This window comes from Lentinus tigrinus (assembly GCF_003813185.1).
Source record: "Lentinus tigrinus ALCF2SS1-7 unplaced genomic scaffold L226scaffold_5, whole genome shotgun sequence".
NCBI classification, from domain to species: domain Eukaryota; kingdom Fungi; phylum Basidiomycota; class Agaricomycetes; order Polyporales; family Polyporaceae; genus Lentinus; species Lentinus tigrinus.
In genome coordinates this window covers 49,915-69,735 of record NW_027137914.1, presented here as the reverse complement: position 1 = coordinate 69,735, position 19,821 = coordinate 49,915, and the positions used below count along the sequence as shown (strand labels likewise).

At 55.0% G+C, this 19,821-nt stretch overlaps 9 protein-coding genes across 9 annotated transcripts; 4 read left to right on the top strand and 5 right to left on the bottom strand.

The window, feature by feature from the left end:
* Positions 1-3,494, top strand: L226DRAFT_502386 (uncharacterized protein). Its single transcript, XM_067677879.1, has 11 exons — positions 1-321; positions 426-520; positions 610-640; positions 701-952; positions 1,016-1,185; positions 1,237-1,300; positions 1,357-1,397; positions 1,450-1,835; positions 1,904-2,089; positions 2,148-2,267; positions 2,321-3,494. Exons 1-11 carry the CDS (start codon positions 82-84, stop codon positions 3,031-3,033), a joined length of 2,298 nt encoding a protein of 765 aa, XP_067538645.1. The 5' UTR covers positions 1-81; the 3' UTR covers positions 3,034-3,494.
* On the bottom strand, positions 3,375-5,353 carry L226DRAFT_531452 (eukaryotic translation initiation factor 5C). Its single transcript, XM_067680087.1, has 7 exons — positions 5,216-5,353; positions 4,872-5,151; positions 4,485-4,666; positions 3,988-4,412; positions 3,804-3,929; positions 3,620-3,733; positions 3,375-3,557 (listed from the first exon to the last, which is right to left on the bottom strand). The coding sequence occupies exons 1-7, from the start codon at positions 5,313-5,315 to the stop codon at positions 3,516-3,518; spliced, it is 1,269 nt and encodes a 422-aa protein (XP_067538644.1). The 5' UTR covers positions 5,316-5,353; the 3' UTR covers positions 3,375-3,515.
* A 46-nt stretch (positions 5,354-5,399) lies between these two features.
* Positions 5,400-6,328, bottom strand: L226DRAFT_281930 (uncharacterized protein). The gene is made up of 2 exons (XM_067673566.1): positions 6,307-6,328; positions 5,400-6,248 (listed from the first exon to the last, which is right to left on the bottom strand). The coding sequence occupies exon 2, from the start codon at positions 6,004-6,006 to the stop codon at positions 5,485-5,487; it is 522 nt and encodes a 173-aa protein (XP_067538643.1). The 5' UTR covers positions 6,007-6,248; positions 6,307-6,328; the 3' UTR covers positions 5,400-5,484.
* Positions 6,329-7,156: 828 nt separating this feature from the next.
* L226DRAFT_456894 (kinase-like protein) lies at positions 7,157-7,919 on the bottom strand (the record flags this gene model as incomplete). The annotated part of the gene is made up of 5 exons (XM_067675333.1): positions 7,157-7,219; positions 7,273-7,380; positions 7,436-7,532; positions 7,591-7,679; positions 7,731-7,919. Coding segments are annotated over 5 exons (546 nt in total), but the record flags the coding sequence as incomplete, so codon positions are not given.
* A 917-nt stretch (positions 7,920-8,836) lies between these two features.
* On the top strand, positions 8,837-10,246 carry L226DRAFT_457810 (uncharacterized protein; the record flags this gene model as incomplete). The annotated part of the gene is made up of 6 exons (XM_067675400.1): positions 8,837-9,028; positions 9,083-9,279; positions 9,329-9,404; positions 9,455-9,493; positions 9,550-9,852; positions 9,905-10,246. The coding sequence occupies 6 exons, from the start codon at positions 8,837-8,839 to the stop codon at positions 10,244-10,246; spliced, it is 1,149 nt and encodes a 382-aa protein (XP_067538641.1).
* A 279-nt stretch (positions 10,247-10,525) lies between these two features.
* On the top strand, positions 10,526-11,889 carry L226DRAFT_567767 (protein serine/threonine phosphatase 2C; the record flags this gene model as incomplete). Its single annotated transcript, XM_067684076.1, has 5 exons — positions 10,526-10,547; positions 10,625-10,640; positions 10,696-10,900; positions 10,954-11,664; positions 11,716-11,889. 5 exons carry the CDS (start codon positions 10,526-10,528, stop codon positions 11,887-11,889), a joined length of 1,128 nt encoding a protein of 375 aa, XP_067538640.1.
* A 1,099-nt stretch (positions 11,890-12,988) lies between these two features.
* L226DRAFT_531447 (DUF580-domain-containing protein) lies at positions 12,989-15,891 on the top strand. The gene is made up of 18 exons (XM_067680086.1): positions 12,989-13,412; positions 13,471-13,586; positions 13,639-13,770; positions 13,824-13,861; positions 13,931-14,108; positions 14,168-14,194; positions 14,252-14,280; positions 14,337-14,471; positions 14,526-14,563; positions 14,625-14,772; positions 14,831-14,906; positions 14,971-14,990; positions 15,047-15,148; positions 15,201-15,266; positions 15,327-15,407; positions 15,465-15,507; positions 15,570-15,630; positions 15,703-15,891. Exons 1-18 carry the CDS (start codon positions 13,191-13,193, stop codon positions 15,751-15,753), a joined length of 1,563 nt encoding a protein of 520 aa, XP_067538639.1. The 5' UTR covers positions 12,989-13,190; the 3' UTR covers positions 15,754-15,891.
* A 57-nt stretch (positions 15,892-15,948) lies between these two features.
* L226DRAFT_610067 (uncharacterized protein) lies at positions 15,949-17,346 on the bottom strand. The gene is made up of 5 exons (XM_067686121.1): positions 17,093-17,346; positions 16,902-17,018; positions 16,642-16,845; positions 16,472-16,585; positions 15,949-16,407 (listed from the first exon to the last, which is right to left on the bottom strand). Exons 1-5 carry the CDS (start codon positions 17,201-17,203, stop codon positions 16,174-16,176), a joined length of 780 nt encoding a protein of 259 aa, XP_067538638.1. The 5' UTR covers positions 17,204-17,346; the 3' UTR covers positions 15,949-16,173.
* Positions 17,347-17,648: 302 nt separating this feature from the next.
* L226DRAFT_457144 (uncharacterized protein) lies at positions 17,649-19,039 on the bottom strand (the record flags this gene model as incomplete). The annotated part of the gene is made up of 6 exons (XM_067675351.1): positions 17,649-17,993; positions 18,043-18,345; positions 18,395-18,433; positions 18,490-18,565; positions 18,617-18,813; positions 18,872-19,039. 6 exons carry the CDS (start codon positions 19,037-19,039, stop codon positions 17,649-17,651), a joined length of 1,128 nt encoding a protein of 375 aa, XP_067538637.1.
* Between the last annotated feature and the right edge of the window lie 782 nt (positions 19,040-19,821).

The following is a 19,821-nucleotide window of genomic DNA, read 5'->3' as shown; positions in this document are numbered from 1 at the left end:
AAGGGAGGCCCCGGCGTCCCGCCTTGAGTTGCGCCCGTCCCCTGCGATTGTGATTGTGCTCGACGCTCGTCTCCGTCCCCGATGATGTCGCTCTCGCCCACGACGTCCTCCACCTACGACGACCAGCCCAACGGCAAGCGCAGACGCACACAGAGCTTCAGCACCAACGCGAACGGCAGCGGAGGCCGGTCCGAGATGGCCTCCCCCCACGACTCTGCGGGCCACGGCCTGTCCGCGACGGTCCCGCCGTCGCATATCCCGAAGCGGGGCGCGCGGGCCTGCACCAACTGCCGCAAGGGCAAGAACAGGTGCGAGGGCGAGGTCCGTCTTTCTCTCTCCATCATCCTCTGCGTCCCGCCGGCCTAACCGTACCCCCCCGTCCCGCCTGCCCGCCCATCCGCCCGGCCCGGGCTGTTCTCTGCCAGGCTCCCTGTCGACGCTGCCAACTGAGCGGTGCACAATGTGTGTTTGAGAAACCAGAGAAAAAGAACGTCCAGGCTTTGTCCACTGCTTCTGTCGAGTGAGTCTTCCCCCTCTCCTGCCCCTCCCCGTCGCCTGCCATGTTCAACCCCTGCTCATGCCCCATCCACCACCTCTCCCCGCCCACAGGCGTCTCTCCCGCCTCGAGGGTCAATACCTCGTACGTATCCTCGACCTGCTACCCCATCGCATGCCCGCCACTCACCGAATCGTCCCCCAGGTCATGCAGAGCCAGATGATTGGTATGCAGTCGTCTCTCGACCGCATCCTCTCCGCCATCCAGAGCCAGAGCCAGAACCACAGCCCCCCGGTCGTCCACCAACCCGTCTATCCTGGCAATACGCGCGACAGCCCCGTCATGTCAGGCCCGTTGCCTCCCATTCGCACCCATTCCGAAATGTACAACTCGCCTCAAGGAGAAGGCCCTTCCCGCCCCAGGGCCTTCCCTCCCCTCCCGGGATTTGCCCCACCGGTGCGTACCGCGCTATCTTCGGCAGCTTTCCCCGTCTTGGCTGATTATATTCCCGCACTTTAGCCCCATAAATATGCGACATACGGCATCGTGCCTAGCACCGCGCCATCTTCGGACGACGAGTCTGAGGACACGCTCCCCCGTTCTGCTCTCAATGCCCCAATTGAAGCCCTTCAAGGCCTCGCTAACGCTGCGGCAGAAGCCGCAGCCGCGACGTCTGCTTCACCTCCGAGGCAGGTAGTTTCCAGCTGTCCGGTAAATCTTCGCTGACCACTGTGTTCTAGGGTGAAGAAGCGCAAGCGGGCTGAGCCCACTCCTCGCAATGCATTCCCTCATGTTGTCGAGAAGGTAGCGATAAATCCGTCTGCTCTCCCATGCCAAAAAGACTTACCAATCGTACGCAGGGCCTTGTATCGGATACCGAAGCTCGCGAGCTCTACCACATGTGAATGCCCCCCAAATTAGCCGTCCCGTCGCGCGACTCACGTCTCCCCCAGATTCTTCTCTGGCTGCCACATCTTCATACCTGTCTTTGACCCCTCCTACGACACCTACGAGGGGCTTATGGAGCGGAGCCCCTGGACGTTTGACGCGATCCTGGCGGTCGCGGCAAAGATCCGGAGCGGGACCGGCCCGCTCATCCCCGCGTTTTACAAGTCTCTCGAGGAGGCGCAAGGTATAGCTCGGTCGTCTCTCTTCGGCCCGGTCGTGCGCAAGGAGGCCGTCCAGGGCATGCTCCTGCTCGCAGCATGGAGCACAAATGGGTGGCTCCCCAGCGGCCACGCCATGCGCATGGCCCTGGACCTGGGGCTCCATCGTGCGCTCGAGAAGCTCGCTGACGATGGTGGGAAGCAACGCAGCGATGAGGAAGAGCGGAACCTCGGTGAGTGCCTGGACGAAGTGTCACTGGGACCTGAACGAATTGGCTGACCGTGTGTTGCGGTGGTGCAGTGGTCTCCGCGCGCATATGGTTGTGCTTGTATTGGTTCGACCACCAGATGAGCTTGGGGACAGGCCGGCCCATTGTGCTCCGGGATGAGAGTTCCATCAAACACTGCCGTCTGCTGCTCTCACATCCCATGGCGTCGCCAACGGATGTGCGACTGATTTCACAGGTGGAGCTGATTGCGCAAAAGAGTGAGTGCCTGCTGCATCGGACCGACGCTTGCGCCATGACTAACCATGATTTGCATAGCTCAAATTTACGAAACTCTGTCCCCGCTGAACGGGCAGGTCAACCACAATACGCTTGCGTTTATCCGGCGAGCGAATATTGCCTTGGACAAGTGGTGGACCGATTGCGATGACCTTCATAGTACGCATATACACACGTTCCTATTGTGACTGCCTCGCTGACATGCCTCCCAGGACAAACGATGGACGAGGATGCGCTCCCGCGCAAAATCCTGATCGGCGAGTTGCACTATGCCAAACTCTGGCTCGTCTGCGTCGCGCTCCGCGGAGTCTCCTGGGATAAGATGCCCTTCGAGCAGCGCGAGCTCGCGTTCCAAGCGAAAGACGCAGCCTCGAACTGCCTCTCCAACCTGCTCGACTCGCCGACCTATCGCGCCGCGCTCCGCTACGCCGTACACGACACGCTCGTCATGGCCGCCTTCTCTGGTCTCTTCCTCCTCAAGATGGCGAACCTCTTCCCGGCCGAGCTCGACCTCTCCGCGATCACGATCCAGGTCGAGCAGCTCGCGCAGCTCCTCTCGGACGTCGCCGCCGAGCGGTACGCGCTCACGCTCCGCATCATGCTCGCCAACCTCCGCCGCAAGGTCGGGCTCACCGCCGGCGGCATGCCCCCGCTCCCCTCGGGCGGCGGGCCGGACGCGATGATGGCCCCCCCGTCGTTCATCGACCCGAGCATCGTGCCCTCGCAGCCGTTCACGGAGCAGGAGGTCGGGCCGTGGGCGCACGACCAGCGCATGTTCAACCCGAGCTCGATCCCGCTCTGGCTCCAGGAGCAGAGCCTCACGGACCTCGGCCTCCCCGTCAACGGCTCCGACGGCATCTTCCTCCAGATGGGCCACGCCAACGGCTGGATGGGCGACTTTCCCCAGATGCCCGAGGCGTGGTGACGGTGAACGCGTCAGTCGTAGGATCGAGCAAAATCTCACTTGGCTTGCCGCTGCCTGTGCTGCCTTGGTCTGCAAGCAGTTTCACTCTGTTAATTTGTGTACGTGGCTCGCTTTCTGGGCTGAACAGTAAAGTAGGTGTACGATCTTGATCGGTTGAGCGTAGCGTACTGTATACTATGTCTTGAGTCCGCTGTTTCCGAGTCCGCTGCTGTGATTCTCTCTTCTCATACTTCCGTATTCTCTTTTCGTTGTTTGTTCCATCCTTGAGCAAGCCGACCATTTCCCTGTTTTAGTGTTTTGCTCTCCAAAAGTCTTACTCTGTTCGCACAACGTGAACCTGTTGTTCGTGGGTTGCGCCCGAGCCTGACAATAGGTGTGCGATGCCTATCGATTCTGCGAGCCTACGGAGCTTCATTTTGATACACATGGAAACCAGTGGGAGACGGTATATAAATATCATGCTACGCTGGTATGGGAGTCCGTCACTCCTCATCTTCGTCCTCGCTCTCTTGCTCCTGCAGGAACTGCATATATGCGTGAGCAAACGCCTTTTTTCCAACATCAGGAGCCAATCAATCAGACATACCTTGACGAGCGGCTGGGCGGCCTGTAGGAAGTGCTGCCTGCCCTGGGGCTTGGAGCCCTTCTGGTGCCAGTATATGATGGCCTGATCAGAGATACAATCCTTATTGTACAGAACCTAGTCCAAGACGCCAGTCAGGACCCGTCATGATGACGCGACGAGGGAGTCACAGGGCGAGGGAACGAACCTTGAGCACTTGCGGGAATGCCTTAATGATACGCGTGTCTTCGTAGCAATACACTTGTACAGTATTGATGAGGGCCACCTCGGTCTTTGGCCCGTTGCAGAACGGCTCCAGGATATCGGTGAAGTTCTGCTTTGACCGTCAGTATACCATGCTCTCACTCCTCTAGGCACCAGAGAACACGCACCGTGATCTCGCGCAGAGCAAGCGCCTCGTTCTGGTCCTGACGCGCACTCCACTCCACAGAGGAGATGAGGCCCTGCCAGATGCACGACATGAGCTCGCTCTCAGGGAGCGGCTGCTGCTCCTGGCGGGCCTTGATCGCGTTCACGATGTCGGCGTGCGAGTCACCGTGCTCGAGCATCTCCTGCAGCGCCTTGATGATCCCATCCTTGAGGGACGCGTGCTGGCGCTTCGTCCACCAGTCCGCAATCTGGGGCAGGCCCGCCTTGCGGAAGTGGTCGTCGACCGTCTTGTCGTCGCGCTTGTTGGGCGGGAAGAACGCGGTGAGGTCCTTGATGCCGCCGCGCTTGAGCGCGCCGGCGAGGTGCTCCATGGACTGCATGGAGAGGTAGGCGCGGAAGACGAGCGTGATGGTGGTCGCCGACAGGTCTGGACGGCAACGGAGCGCAGAGCAAATTCGTCAGGATGCGTGCGAGAGACCGGAAGCGGGGGAGGGCGCACCGTTCTTGACGAGATGATCCTTCGTCAGACTCTGCAGGCAACTCGCACTCGCAAGGCCCTGCGCGATAAGGAGGCCAATGGCAATAGCAATCTTCTCCCTCTGATCTTCAGGCCATCGATTCAAGTATTGCAACAGGTTCGGAAGAGAGGTCTCTTCAAGCGGCCTCTGAAGGTACTTGTATCTGAAGAAAGCTGTTGGTGATCGCTCAAAGAAGAGGGGGCATGAAAACGAAAAACGAGCGAAGTTGGCACCAATGTGTGGTCGATGCAGGTCCCACAGCGCGACAAGCCATTCATACATGCACTACTCCGCCTGCGAGCAAAGACGTATGACGAGAGTGGAACAGGTAGTAAAAGGTTGGCAAAATGAACAGAAGCGGGGCTCACCTCCGGATCAGTTTGTTCAGAACCTCAACATACTGCTTCATGTCTGCCACCTCCACAGGGGCCTTGGCGTTAAGGAACGAGAACGGCGAGAGCGGGGTACCGTCGTCGACGTACTGGCCGCCAGGCTGGAGGAGGCCGCCGACGAGGAGTATCTCAAAGAGGGCGTCTGCATACTTGAGGAACTCGAGGGTGGAGCCGGCCTGGACTAGTTTGTTGGTGATGGCGTCGAAATCGCTCGGCGGGACGTTCTCAATGTGCTTGAGCAGCTGGTCTCTGAAGACTGGACGTGGCGGGCATGAGGTTGAGTCGATGGAGCTGAAAGACGGGGTCGACGGAGAGCTCACCGGTGGGCTCGTGCTTGGCTGAGGCCTTAACGGCACGTTTCCTGGCTCTGATACGGACCCCCTGCAGCGAAGGCTTTTCAGCGGCTGGTTGCTGAGACATCCACAGGTTTCGACGGACGGTGGGGAGAGAAGAACTGCAGCCGCTTGCAAGGTCCCTCAAATCCTGTACGCCCGAATCTTGATCGAGTGATCCAGCCAGATTAGGCAATCCCTGCAACCAGTGCGCTTCATCGCCTCACATTCCTACACCGCACCAATACATCCGAAACCTATCGCAACATCGCACTACTCGAGAACTTACGCGGGCGCGGCGGGACCACCACCGATGACACTACACTCTGCGAGGACCGTGACGCACGTTCTCTGACTTCCTGGTCAGACGCAATATCCTCAGGCTTGTCCTCCCAGTGACGCAATACTCGTTCAAGTCGCATTCGTCCATCCTCCCCAAGTGCCTGCGTCTTCGCCGAAAAATTGCCACCGTCCTCCATTCCCTCCGCAACGTCACAGATGCGCAAGAAGTCTCCCAGAGAAGCTAGCGCCTTTCGTTCGGAACCATCGAGCGCGAGAAGATCTTCTTCAGCCAGTTCAAGGGAGTTGTTGAGGAGCAGCACCTTCTTCATCCATTCACCGACGTCCTTATTTGCGCCTGCCTTCGAGACGTGTCGAGACACTTCTAGGGTGCGCTTCCCACGATGCAACCGAAGACGGATCGCTTCTCGTCGACCGGAGCTGGGGTCGTCGTCCCCGGGGAGGAGGGCCTCTATGTCTCCGGGAGGCCCATTTGCCATGAGGGAGCACCTGGCATCCTCTGCGTAGTGCACCAGCTGTGCAAGATCCGAACTCAGCGCCCATCAAAACAAGCACCTTGGCAACTAACCTTAGGAATGCGGGAGTTGAGTTGATCGACGAGGTGCGCAGCGTCATCGTACAGCTTGACATATTGGGTCGGCAGGCGGTCGGTGGTGTAGGTGGCCATGGGTTCTGCGAGACAGCACGGCGTGCTGAGGTGAGGTGCTTCGTAGACCTCAACCTAACAAGCTGCCGTCAGCCATGAGAGAGTTCAGAATAAGGGTCACCCACGTTCTGACCGTCAGAGCTGATGACCAGGACTTCCTTTCCCGGACGCCCTTTGCGTCTTTCTCCCTCCCGGAAATCGACAAGTACAGACCTCGAAGGCAGAATAACCAGTTGTCCGCGCGATACCTTGTGTGTCTCTGTCTTGAGCCTACGAGTGCTAAACGTCTTCGCTTTCCTGAAAGCTTGATCGTGTCGATGTTTCATTCCAAAGGGGCGGGAAGCCGGGGGAGATCCAGGTAGATGGCCTTGTGACACTGCGGTAGAGCTCGTCGCCTTAGAAAAGAGCCGTCGCGGGGCATCGTCCACAAGCTGTGGTGGTTGAGACGGCGGCGCACAGGGATCTGACAAGACTCGGTTCAGTTGTGTTCGTGGAGATGCCAAGAGAGGTCGACCAGACGAGAACCGTGGCGGCAGAGAGGCGGATATGCCGCGATCCCGCTGTTCCGACAGGCTAGCAAGAGAAGACGCGCTGGGAAATCCAGAATCGGCGGTCAGCGCAGGGGTCGGAGGTCGAGAGTCGTTGATATCGCGAGTTATACTGGGCAGAGGATATGCAGGAGCGGAGACAATACGCCGCGGAGGTGCTTGCAGTAGATCCACATCGTCTAGACTGAGAGAATCGTCTTGGTATAGGTTAGTGATGTTAGTGATGTCCTCGAGCGGCATTCTCTTGATGTCAACCGTATGCTTTGCCTTGAATGATTTCGCTGGTGGCGGCCGGAGACGCGTCGGGCTTCGCGAGATTGATGAAGGATACTGCCTCGTGGGTCTGGAGAGGTTATCGTTAATCTCAGAGAGGAGGCCTTGCGAATGCAGTTGCGACGCGTGACACTGGGTGAGGTTGGATAGGGACTTGATGGGCAAAGACGGCTTGAAGTACGGATGAGAAAGCAACCTGTGAAGCGGGGTACGATCTGATGGGTTCTGCAGGGTAACAATCAGACTGTGAAAATGAGAGGATTCAGAGACCAGCGAACCTTTTGCAGAAGCCCGGAGATTAGGTCTTGCAATTCATAGGAGACGGTATCTGGTAGGGTATATCTCGCGGAACAGATATTGTCGAAAACCTTATCCGGCGTCGGTGCCTACGACATGGAGCGTTATGGCGGTTCTCCAACAAAGAGTGAATTTATCGCGTACAAAGAATGCATGCTGCCCTGATAGACAGGTCACCAATACACAACCGAAGGACCATACGTCCGTCGGGAAGCTGTACGGCTGTCCAGCGAGTATTTCCCTTGAGATAACGTTACTATATGCGCTCAAACCATAGACATTGAGATCCGTCTACGCACGGGGAGACGTAATTGGCCGAACCACAGAAGGCAGTCTCAGTCGAGTCGATAGTGGGTAACCTGGTGCTCGAACTGAAGCCGGATAGTTTCTATGCGCCTCATATGAGCGTCATGAGCATAAGGAGAGATTGGTTGCTCACCAATCGGTAATCTGAAGCCATGAGGAGATGGCTGGGGTTGATGTCTCTATGCAGTACCCTCTCCTTCCTCAAGTACACCAGGGTGTCGATGAGCGTTCTCGCAACGCCGCGGAGCTCATCTTCGGTGAGAACTCTGGGAGTTCTCGCAGAAAGGAGGTCTGTAAGGCTTCCGAATTGGCAAAATTCCATGACCTGGTAGAAGCCGGAGGGAGCGAGGAAGAAAGAGATGAGAGACACGACGGACGGGTGGCACAATGTTGCGTGAAGTGACGCTGTTGAGATGGGATCCTTGATAGACGAAACATTCTCGGATTGTTGACGTGTAGTCTAGGGACCCGCGGTCGGAGATGAGGCGGGTACGGATTACGGTAGAACGCGCACCTTCTTTACAGCGACCAGACGATTCCGCAATCTGCCTCGTTTACAGGTCGCGCGGTAGACAGTCGATGCGGTTCCGGAAGCGATCTCTTCATGAAGTTGGTAATTCTTCAACCATGCTGTGTGTTAGAAATTCCAAACACGAGGGACCCGTCACATACGAAGGGGTAATCGACTGGTTGTTGCGAGGAAGCGCTGCTCATATCGACGCTCACTGGCATGGATAGTAGCCAGAAAATCGGAAGCTTGACACACTGACGCTGAAGCAGTCTAGTCTCCAGACGCGGGACAATATGAAGAGAGAGACAATGTGACAGGACGTTTGTACGGTTGAAGTTCATGAATCAAGTTGAAGAACGTTCCGTACCGTGTACGTAGACTGGTGACGATCCACGTGCTCGGCCACTTGTACAGCCACAGACGCGTTGCGCCAAGCGATGTCACCGTAACCGCAACCATCGATACGACTCCGACTTGGACGTCGCAGAGACTGGCTGACTTCATCCTAGAAAGTCTCTGCTTCTTTAGGCTATGGAAAGTAACGATAGGTTCGATCAACGAGACGATAGCGTGCTCCCGGGAGCTAGCGAATGGAATATACCAGATGTGCGTGGCAAACGATTCCTCACCACGCGCACCTGGAAGCCTAACGGTTAGGATAACAGCTTCCCCTAGAAGACATTAACTCTTACTATCACACAGAGGATGGCTTTCCGTCCTGGTGCGATATGCGGCCGTTCTGGTCAGCATATCGTGACTGGCTATCCGCGCGTGGTTTCCATCTACAAGCATTGCGCGAGCATGAGGCTGTAACTGGGGAAATATGGTGTCCTTTTCCCTTTACGGCCACTGCACCTCTACCTTTCGCACAGCGACGCATCGGCGATGAGACTGGCTATAGACCACCATCTTCTCCATATGTGAGTGACAGTACGTTGAATGGATGCATGCTCGGTCTCTGACAAAGTCATAAGCTCAAATGTGCCCCGGCTCAAGACAGTCATGGCCGAGACGTCACTATCAAGCTGGTTAACACGTTCACACACGAATACCCCATTTATCAGGATCTCCTGCGATGTGATGCGCTGTTCGGACAAGACTTTCAAGGCGTCCTTCCACCTGTGGCGATCTTGGACACGCCATACAAGTTCTCGTTTGTTGTAATGCCTACGTGAGTTTCGCCTCAGTGCGGGTGATACCTATTGACTCATCGCGCGTAGCTGGGGAAGTTTTAATCCGTTGCAAGACTTGGAAACCGTCGGACAGGTGGTGGATTTCATGCACTGCATGTTGAAGGTGGGCGTGGCATATCTCGGCCCCTGAAGTGAAACTCATTCACATTGCAGGGATTGAGCTTCTTACACAGTCGGCGAGTAGCCCATCGTGTACGTCTGGGTTTATGCAAGGCGTCTCCGCTCTCTCATACTGCTATGTGCTTTAGGACATCAATGATCACAACATCATGAACAACTTCTATTCCCTTTGGGAGACGTGTTCAGCAACCAGATCGCGTCTGATAGAACACAGACGAACCACCTCCGTCCTATACTGCCTATTCGACTTCAATTTCTCTGTTCAATTTCCATTGGAGACGCCCCTGCATGAGTGCCGGCTTGTTGCAGAGACAACACGGTTCGGGGGCACGCCGTACGACCCGTGGGACGTGTATTTCGGGGTATACGATTATAATCCATTTACACACGACGTCGCTTGTCTCGGGAACATGTTCCGTGCGCATTTTGCGGTAAGCCACATATCATATGTCTCAGGGGTGCTGGCTTATACACATCTCACAGACGATTGTGAGCAGCGTTCCGGAGTTCGCGTTCTTATTCGACAGGATGACGACGCATATCATAAGCGATCGTCTGAGCGCGTCTAGTGCGCTAACATACTTTGAACAAGTGGTAAGGGGATTATCAGACCACGTACTCGAGAACGATGCCAAGCTAGCAGGCAGCTTGGAGTTCGAGGATACGGACAGGTATTGGACGCTGTTGTCCCCAGAGCTCGCATCTGCCTGGGCAAAATACAGGACACCGCCGGTCTTCCTACGTCACAAAATTTTTGACTACATTTCCAGCTACAGTCTCGGTTTTACCGTGCTATCTTTTGTACGCCGCAGGCTGCGGATATAGAGCAATACTATGGCATGTTCGCTCACCCCATCAATTGAGGCGTCGTCACTGGTGTTCCCTGAGAGGAGAGCTCACGACGCGGGCCCGCCCAGCGCATGAAAGCGGAACCCTAACCCTGCGGACTGTTCTCCGCACGTGGAATGACGCGGTGAGACTGCGGGGTGAAGCGCTTGCCTTGTACTAGAGGCGGGCCTCGGCACAACCCCACCACAATAGTACTCTCTTCCGTTCCCCCACCATCATCCTCTTCTTCGCGTCCAATCATTCCAACTAAACCCCATGGCCTCTGCTGACGGACCTTGTGAGTCTGGTCCCTTACGTTTCATCTACACTCGGACGTATCTGATGTTCGCGTGTGGCGGTCTTCGACAACCATAGCCCAGAGCACCTCTCAGTCAGTACTCACCGCGTTCACGCGTACACAGACTTAACGAATTGCTTACCAACAGAGTTACATCGGACGATGCAGCGGTCCCACCTAGCCTCTCCTTCAAGTGTGCGGTGACTGACTCCAAGGGACCCCGGCGGTTCATGGAAGATGCGCACTCGATCGTCGTGCCTTTTGGTGGCGTACGGGGTCAGGGATTCTTCGCAATATTCGACGGACACGCAGGGAAGCAAGCCGCAGAATGGTGCGGGCAGAACTTTGCTCTGGTATGTTTCCGTCTCCATGCTACTCCCCACACGCGCCTACAGTGCTCCCCCAGTGCCTATTGAACATACTCCGGAAAGACAAGAATTCTGCCGTTCCCGATGTCCTTAATCAGACTTTCCACGACGTGGACATGAACTTGTCTAGGCTCTCGGAGGAGTCCGATGGCAAGATGCACTCTGGATGCACCGCAGTCACCGCCTTCCTCCGGCTCGAGGACGAAAATGGTGGCCAGTCATTCCTGTCACCAGACTTCGAGTTCCCCGTATCCTCGATACCGTCACCAGGCGAGACTCTGAACAACAGCAACAATGACGACAGCAACTCCAACGAGGAAGATTCGAAATCCAAGGGCACGACGAGTAAGCTCTTACATGCTATCAAGAGCCTCGGTACCGCTTCTTCACACTCTCCTCCGTCTGCCAACACAGACCCTCCAAAGGCGGAGTCGGAGAAGACAGTCGTACCTCCGGCGAACGTGCGCAGAGTGCTCTACTGCGCGAACGCAGGGGATGCACGAGGCGTGCTCTGTCGTGCAGGGAAGGCCGTCCGGCTGACGTACGACCACAAGGGCTCGGATAAGCAGGAGGCGAAGAGAATCATGGACGCGGGCGGATTTGTCATGAGCGGGCGTGTTAACGGTGTGCTCAACGTAACGCGCAGTCTCGGTGACTCGTCGATGAAGGAGTTCGTAGTCGGTTCGCCATATACGACCGAGACCGAGCTCAGTGAACAGGACGAGTTCCTGATTCTGGCGTGCGATGGGGTAAGTGACTCGATACCGTTATAGGAGTTCCCGTATTGATCAGTGCTGCAGCTCTGGGACGTGGTCAATGACCAAGGCGCCTGCGATCTCGTGCGGGGGCTGGCGGACCCTAGGAAGGCGGCGGAGGAGCTGCTCGAGCACGCGTACAAGAACTACTCGACAGACAATGTCACGGTGCTGGTCGTGCGCTTCCGGGACCCTCCAGAGAACGTGAAGGCAAATTGACGGTGGCTTTGCCGAGGCTCGATCATCTTGCATGGGTACGGTCTTCTGGCGTTGCGGTCCAGCCACGGCCGACAGGGCGTCTGACTCAATTTCTCCTTGATGCAGGCTTCGGAAGCACTCGCGACGGTTCCTGTACAATATACCGCCGAAATCGTCGTCGCCTGTCATTACCAGCGACAACACGATCTGCATCATACCCGACCCCACAGATGATTTCACACCCACATCTTCAAGCACCTAGCTAAGACTGCATCTTGTTCCCTTGGTTGATCCTTTACAGTTTCTTTGGGTCATCATCTGCATAATAATCACTTTACAAATGTTTCCGTCGAACATACCGAACATTCAGGTGTATCATACCATCAGAGGTACCCTACTCTCACCCAGATACTCGTAACATGTCCTGATCGTTACGCATCTCAATGTGCATATGTAATTTGCCGACTACGATTTCACTGGCAGCGCAATGTAGGGCGACAATGCTAGTAGCCCCATTCGCCTAGCTGGGGTACTAGGAAATCATTGGACTCTGGAGGTTCATGTGAGGAAAGCGCCGAGAGCGGATCAATGTCAGGCTGTTTAGACGAACACGCGTGTTCTGTGGAGAATACTGCGGGGACGGTTGTGGCTATTTTTACAGATCTCATGATTTTCGAGAGTTGTGGACTCTTGTTGGTCCCCAAGACATGGGATACTGTAGTATCAACTCGAGGTGTCTCATCTGCGATGGTACTTGCGAGAATCCCTCTATTTCTTCGGACACCGCCGGCTCGGATGTGTACACAGAACCGGCCGTCTCTACTTTCCACAAACCCTTGCTTCCGTCGCTCTACTCGATGTCAGCGCACGACTGTCTACAACTCTGGACGCCTGCAGAAAAGGTGTAAGATACGGTCGAGACAAGGATGCCAAGGCCCCTCGTTACGGCATTCGCCGTTCCTGCAGACGTCATCATGCCTGCATCGAGCATCCCTGCAGCCAGATTGCAGCACTGTGGCAGGGCCTCTGCCTCGCCCGCGCTGCATCCTCCTTGGACACACCCCCCGTCCTCCCCCACCCCTCGCCTGCGCTCAGTCGTATTCAGCTTAACCGTCCCATACCCACCGATACGCGCGTATACCCGCGAAACACCGGGGCTAGCGCATTTTCTCTGCCGCAAATACCCAGTAACGCCGAGCTTTGCCCCTTCGTCTAACGACACCCCGTGTATACTATATTTCAACTCGCAGAAGAGCGTGTAGTCCTCCTAGTCACGATTTGCAATGAGCTGGAAGCCCTCTTCGCCACACCAATACCAAACCATGGACGCCCCTGCGCCAGGACCCGCCCCGGTCTACGCTCCTTCGTACGGACAGCCTGCCTATGGCCAGGGCGAGTACGAACTAGGAGGATATGGCCAAGGATATGGACAAGGAGGAGGTGGTGGGTATGGTGGAGATCAGAAGTCGCCGTACGAGGGAGAACGGTTCAAGCCCAAGAAGAGGATCAATGACCCCATATTCCTCATCCTTTTCATCGCTCAGGTGAGTCCCTCTGAGTGCACGGTGCCTCGGTCTCCCAACATAAACTCCACCATGTCAGTTGGCTGGGTTCATCGTCATATCCGTTATCACCCTGTCCAAGTTCACTGGGGATGCTGGCGGCCTGGGCGGTGGCGTAGGCTCGGACGGGACGGGCAGTAGTATTACTCTCAACAAGTGCGTTCCCAGTTCTCATCTGCGCAAGGCTATCTGACATACCAACTTTCAGCCACACTGTCTACCTGCTCTTGTTTGTGACTGGGGCAGCACTCCTGCTCTCTGCCCTTTACCTCATCCTCACGCGTGCATTCACGAGGGCCATCATGCACATCACGCTGGTTCTGTCCATCTTACTCAACATGTGAGTATCTCCATGCGGACTATGAAATCTGACGCTCACCATGGTGCTTGAAGTGGTATCGCTGTGTACTATTGGATCACGGAATACTACTGTACGTGATTTCACGCTCCAATACGCAGTGAGATGTCGAACTCGAACTCAACTGTCACGTCTTGAACAGCCGGAGCGATTATCTTCACTGTGATCGCTCTAATATCGGTCCTTGCCTACTGGGGTTACCGTTCTCGCATTCCCCTTGCGTCCTTGCTTTTGCAAGTCGTTATGGATGTCACCAAGCACCACCCGAGCGTGTACTTCGTCGCATTCATGTCGCTTATTTTGCAAGCAGGGCTGAGTGTGTAAGTCCAATGACTGCGATGTGTTGTGCATCGAGTGCTCATGGGTATATGCGCTTCAGATGGTACACCTTCACTGTCATCGCAACGTGAGTATCTCCTAATCTCGATTATTGGCTTCGGTCTCATTGAATCCGTATACGCAGATATGCGCGATATACCCCAGGAAGCCCAAGTATATCATACTACTCTTTGTCATGCTACAATCACAGAAGCTAAATATGCGCTCAGCTTGCGATCTCGGGGACACCTGCTCCTCAGCGAAAGTCACAGGCTTCATCATCTATGAGACGTTCTCCTTCCTGTGGACCTCGCAGGTGATTGGGAACGTTGCGCTCGCCACACTCGCCGGTGGACCTTTTGGCAGTCAGTATCAACACCTCGTGTCCGGAGACGCAGGAAGCTGACATGTTCTTGCAGGCTGGTACTACTTTGGCCCCCGCGAGCAGGGTCTCATGGTGCGTATCGCGGTTTGCTTTCGAAGTATGAACACAGAGGTCTGACACTCCCGACCACTAGCCCAAGCACCCAACGCTCACGTCGTTCGTCCGTGCTTCGACTCTCTCACTAGGCTCCATCGCCTTCGGCTCGCTCATCGTCACCCTCCTGGAGCTGATCCGGATGCTACTCAATGCGGCCCGCAACAGTGCCAACGCTGAAGGCCATCGTAAGTTCTTCACTGGCTTGTAGTGAATGACGATGCTGACGCGATGTCTTTATTCTAGCTGTTGAGGCGTGCCTGGCACTCTGTGCCGAGTGCTTCATCGGATGTATCGAGAGCCTCGTTCAATACTTCAACCGGTGAGTCTCAGTGAAACCCTGAAGTCGGGACGAGACATTGAGTGCTGACCCTTCTCTTGTGCAGCTATGCGTACATTGAAATTGGTGAGCAATATGGCAGCAGCATGGACATCGTGGACATCAGCTGAGCGCGCTTCCAGCGTTGTACGGCAAACCTTACCTCAGTGCCGCGAAAGACACTTGGCGTCTCTTCAAGGACCGCGGCATCGACGCCCTCATCAATGATTCGCTCGTCGGAATGAGTACGCATCGTTGCTAATGCTTGTTGTTGCATCGCTCACGATACCAAATCAGCGCTTACTTGGGGTGCATACGCGATCGGTCTTCTGTGCTCTCTCTTCGGGTATCTCTATCTCCGCTGTGAGTATGCACTCTTCAACCGGCTATGGGTCTGTCTAACAATGATTGCGTAATTTCCAGACACGCACCCTGCATACAACACGGACGGCCAGTACACTGCGCCGGTAGTACTGTTCTCGTTCCTCATCGGATTGCAATGCTGTAGGTGCTTCACTCGGTGTTTTGGTTGTGCATTACTCACGCCTAGTACTCACTCAGCGCTCACGCTCTCCGCTGCGATTGAGGCTGGTGTCTCCACGATGTACGTGCTGACTATTCCAGTTGCATATCCGCTCCCTCAGGCTGACTGTCCCTCTCACGCAGCTTCGTCGGTCTCGGAGAAGACCCGCAAGTACTCGCTATCCGTGCCCCAGCCCTGTTCGCAGTACGTGTTCTCTCTCCGCTTTAGGTGGCGGTTGGTGAACTCTTGGTTGACGGCAAACCTACCCTTCCACAGTTGATCGCGTCGACCTATCCGGACGTTGTTCGAGGAGTCCCGCGAGTATAGGAGCGTAAATTGCCGCATTGCGTCTGTTCCAGGGTTCTTGTATTCTGCGGCTGCAATACTGTACTTGATACACGATGTGTGGCGTCACCGATCTCTGGCTTGAGGCTTTGGAATATCTATTGGGTATTGAGACTAGCATCTGTAGCTGACCCAAAGTATGGCCCAACGTCAGGTATACGGGAGGTGCAAGAAGATCATCAGCGCAGGGGTTCAAATTACGAAACTATCATCGCCAACCCGGACGTTGGCGTATACCACCCTCTTTGAGTTATCTTCGGGCGATAAAACATGAACGTTTCTGTAAATCATCGGACATACATACATTCGTACAACAACAGATCAACGTGGTGATAACGGCCCGTGGCCAGACTGCGTTCAAGAGGCTGATTCGGAGGAAGGGAAAGTACATGAACTACAGTCTCAATAGCCAACCACTCTGCGATCGGGGCTGTCCCCGATTTTGTTGACTTGATTGTTCTCTACAGCGGCTTCCTGGGGTTCTAATATCTCTAGAACGTGGAGGGTCACCCATTGCTGGCAGGTCACCCATTCCAACTGGGTCTCTTGAATGCGGTAGCCGACTTGATAGTGCCACATACTCTGGGTTTGGCTAGTTGTCCTTGCTCGAGGACCCTCAGGTTCGATCACCACGCCCTGCCGAGAACCAAAACAGGACTCATAAGAGGTTGCACCGGGCTGAAAATCCGCTAGTACGTACTGAAGGAGAAACCCATTGGTACACCTTGCCCCGTAGATTATCCTTGATGGGGTACTGCTTCCCGCTGTAAGTTTCGGTCTTCATGGCTCCTCCAGCAGCTGCCTTGACGTACACCTATGAGGGTGGTGAGTAAGTGACGCCTTGTAGTCAAGCGGTGGCCAGGAACATACATATTCTCCGACATCAAACCTTTCCGCGTGAGTTCCTGGGGTTTCCTTGAGGTTCGCCGTGAGGTGTGCGTGAGGAACTGCTAATGCCACCGGCGTATTCCCGGCGCGCGATGCTCTGACGAGTTTGTACACCTTTTTCTCTATGTACTTCTCAATCTCGAACAGGTAGGTATCGTCACAGTTGACACCATCCTGATCCTGCTCCTGGATAGGCGCGATTAGCTATGGTTGTTGAACTTAAAAAAAAACGCGGAACATACCAGCGGCGCGGCGGTGTCGTGAGACGGCTTGACGTCCTTCAAGCGAACTAGGTCACCCTCACGGAAGAGGTTGTTGATATCCGTGGTGAGCCTAGCCCACCCCAACTGTTTGGGAGCCTGTTACGTTGACGCAAAGTCAGCCATGCACACGAATAGGCTGGTCCAGCACGACCACAGAGGGGAAGACGTACGCGGGGACCGGGCAACAGGTTCTTCCAGTATGAATTGAATGGGCCGGCGGACTGACCGCCGGTCGCGTGCGACATGGCGGTTGCGGCACGGCTTTGAGAACGAGAATACATGTTGGGAGGAGGAGGAGAATAGGAGCAGTGAGGGAGTAAGGGCTTGAGACCAATGGCAAGGTGGGACGTGAGCTTTTATCCCCGTCTGAGTCTCGGATTCATCAGCCCCACATGTTTGTCCAAGAACGCGCTCAACGCGCTCTATAATCGGCCGCTCGAGTCAGTGTCCCAAAGGAGAACTTGTATCCACAATGCCCACAAGCTGAAGGGGACGGAGCGCCGCGGCCGGTTCCGATGATATTAGGTTCGATCTGCTGGATTGTGGAAGCTCGAGAAGCCTAAGGCCTTGAGGCCTCAATGCCTCAAGGCCTTACGGATCGCTGATCCTTCGAGATTGTCAAACTCGTAATTGCAAGTTCGTGTACGGAACCTCACTGAGTCGTGTGGCGTTCTCACTTAAGAATCCATCATGACATATAACTGAGAAAGCTGATGCTAAGTTGAATCAAACGCCTACAACACGTTGCAGGAATGTCAACAACTTCCACCCAACCCGATAAGTGGCGATGTGGTCCAAGACATAGTATGTCCAGCTCAGTGGCGGCGTCTTGTACGCTCCCCACGAAACGTGGAATGCGGGAGAGAGCGTCGACCAGTATGTACTGGAGTTTCGCAAGCATTCCCAATCCATAGCCAGAGTTACGGGGAGAGCGTAAGCGGAGGAGGTCGAGATCTTGATGGCGTACTCGAGAAATTCCAGAGCTTCTGGGGCGCTAAAGCGTTCCGATATGAGATGAGTGGTCATCTTGTCGAACAACGGCGCTAACATGGGAAATTCGGTAGTCGCATGCTGTAGCGGTTTAGTGATGTCGCTACTACGAGAGAAAGGATAGGCTTACCGAGAAATGCAGTTTGAACATGTTCCCTAGACATGCGACGTCGAACGCGAACGGATTGTACTCAAACTCGCCGAAAGACACATCCAGCGGGTGATAGGGTGATAGCGCAACCATCGCGCCAGAGGCAGCCACGCGACAACTTTTCAGTGACGTGTCTAGCGGTAATTGCAGTGAGCGGTCGAAGTCAAAGAGACAATATGCTATCTCTGGACTGCGTCGATGTTCACTCATCTCCGCCTGAAGGTCGTAGACCGATCGGTGCAACGAATAGCAATTGACCAAAATGTTCTGGTGGTCAAGATCCTTCGAAAGGGTGAGCAAGGCGAGCGACGCGTTACACGTGGAATCATACCCGATGCGCTATCCGGCGGTTGTGTAAAAAGGCAAGGCCCTGGGTAGACGGACATCAATGAGGGGAGCAACAGGGTCATTGACGAGTGAACGCACCTTCAGTAAGCATCGTACATAACGGATTACGTCTCCGACCGTTTCGAACAATCGTAGCTTGCCAGCATGTCCCCACCTTTAAAAACGGATCAACAAGAAGAGAGTGGGCATGATAACTCGGACGAACCGTGGCGTCACGATGAACGAGAACTGGTGGGGTGTGTCAAGGATAGCTAAGGGCGGCAAGACGCCTTGGAAGTTTTCCGTAGACGCTATGTCGCAACGCAAGAGGTCTTGACATATGCGATACTCTACAGAGTCCTTCTTGGTTATTTTGAGCATGACATCGCGTCCGAACGCGTCCTGCGCCGGGGCAATCTTCAGCTGCATGAGCTGCATGGGAGGTAAGTCGCGTCAATATATATCATAGCACACTACGCACGGAATTATCTAGAGATTGTTCGTCGGAATGGTCAGGAAGACGCAAGGCATATGGCAATGACGCAGATGCCGTTGTTTCAGGTGAAACCCACAACTCGGCGACAAGGGGGTAGGGCTTGAAACCTCGAGCAGATAACCAGGTCCTGTATGCGTCCCAAAAGAATACCATGTCACTCCAGCAGACATTGCCTTCATTGCCTTCAACAGTAAAACGGTCGAGTTCGATCTATTCATGATGTGGATAGGTCAAGTCGACGCGCATCTTCGGGCTACGTGTTCAACTCACATAGGGAACATCGGCCTCCATGGTCGACTGTTGATGACTGTCCGAAACAGACATAGTTGTGTGACGTAGCGGCAGCGCAGGGGGTGGTATACGGTAGAAATTACGGGCAGACAAACCTAATGCCAGTGAGTCGCGCAAGGTCGCGTACTACAAAGTGGAACGGTTCGAACAGAGTGATTGTGGGAACGGCGCGAAAAATTACATAATACGTCGCCACTACAGTAATATTGCTGGACCGGTAACTCCAATCCCATGGGTACTTATGTAATTTAATAGGCAGCTACCACTATGACTCCATCTTCCCCAAAGCTCGAGCGCGATGTGCTCCGATAATCAGGAATTCTCTCCTTACAGGATTCAGGATGACTCGCACTTTGCAGAATATGGGAAGAGTTACTGTATTTGGATGCTCTAATTGAGCGTAACCAACGTGTTGGATTGTACCGCAGCTATCTTCTGGAACGATGTGGTTTGGTGCGACGGTCGGAAACAATAGGTCCTGATTCGGGGTCCCTTGTTTTCGGCTGTGCTGTTCCTAGGGAGCTTTTGTTCTTCTTGGGCGCAAGATCCTTCTCTTCTTACCGGTCATGGTCCTCGCGGGAGGAGTATGTGGCACCAGACCGCCGTAGACAAGTGCCTCGAGGCTGCCGACAGAGAGTTACCAC

Excerpts from the sequence above, each read along its gene's own strand:
- L226DRAFT_610067 (XM_067686121.1), bottom strand. The coding sequence starts at position 17,203 with ATGTATTCTCGTTCTCAAAGCCGTGCCGCAACCGCCATGTCGCACGCG. Across the intron at positions 16,586-16,641 it reads GGTTTGATGTCGGAGAATAT|GTGTACGTCAAGGCAGCTGC; the intron begins GTATGTTCCTGG and ends CCACCCTCATAG. Across the intron at positions 16,408-16,471 it reads ACCAATGGGTTTCTCCTTCA|GGCGTGGTGATCGAACCTGA; the intron begins GTACGTACTAGC and ends GGTTCTCGGCAG.
- L226DRAFT_531452 (XM_067680087.1), bottom strand. The coding sequence starts at position 5,315 with ATGTCTCAGCAACCAGCCGCTGAAAAGCCTTCGCTGCAGGGGGTCCGT. Across the intron at positions 4,667-4,871 it reads CTGAACAAACTGATCCGGAG|ATACAAGTACCTTCAGAGGC; the intron begins GTGAGCCCCGCT and ends AGCTTTCTTCAG. Across the intron at positions 4,413-4,484 it reads GGATCATCTCGTCAAGAACG|ACCTGTCGGCGACCACCATC; the intron begins GTGCGCCCTCCC and ends GTTGCCGTCCAG.
- L226DRAFT_281930 (XM_067673566.1), bottom strand. The coding sequence starts at position 6,006 with ATGGCAAATGGGCCTCCCGGAGACATAGAGGCCCTCCTCCCCGGGGAC.
- L226DRAFT_531447 (XM_067680086.1), top strand. The coding sequence starts at position 13,191 with ATGGACGCCCCTGCGCCAGGACCCGCCCCGGTCTACGCTCCTTCGTAC. Across the intron at positions 14,472-14,525 it reads CGCCGGTGGACCTTTTGGCA|GCTGGTACTACTTTGGCCCC; the intron begins GTCAGTATCAAC and ends ATGTTCTTGCAG. Across the intron at positions 15,149-15,200 it reads TGATTCGCTCGTCGGAATGA|CGCTTACTTGGGGTGCATAC; the intron begins GTACGCATCGTT and ends ATACCAAATCAG.
- L226DRAFT_502386 (XM_067677879.1), top strand. The coding sequence starts at position 82 with ATGATGTCGCTCTCGCCCACGACGTCCTCCACCTACGACGACCAGCCC. Across the intron at positions 322-425 it reads AGAACAGGTGCGAGGGCGAG|GCTCCCTGTCGACGCTGCCA; the intron begins GTCCGTCTTTCT and ends GTTCTCTGCCAG. Across the intron at positions 2,268-2,320 it reads CGATTGCGATGACCTTCATA|GACAAACGATGGACGAGGAT; the intron begins GTACGCATATAC and ends CATGCCTCCCAG.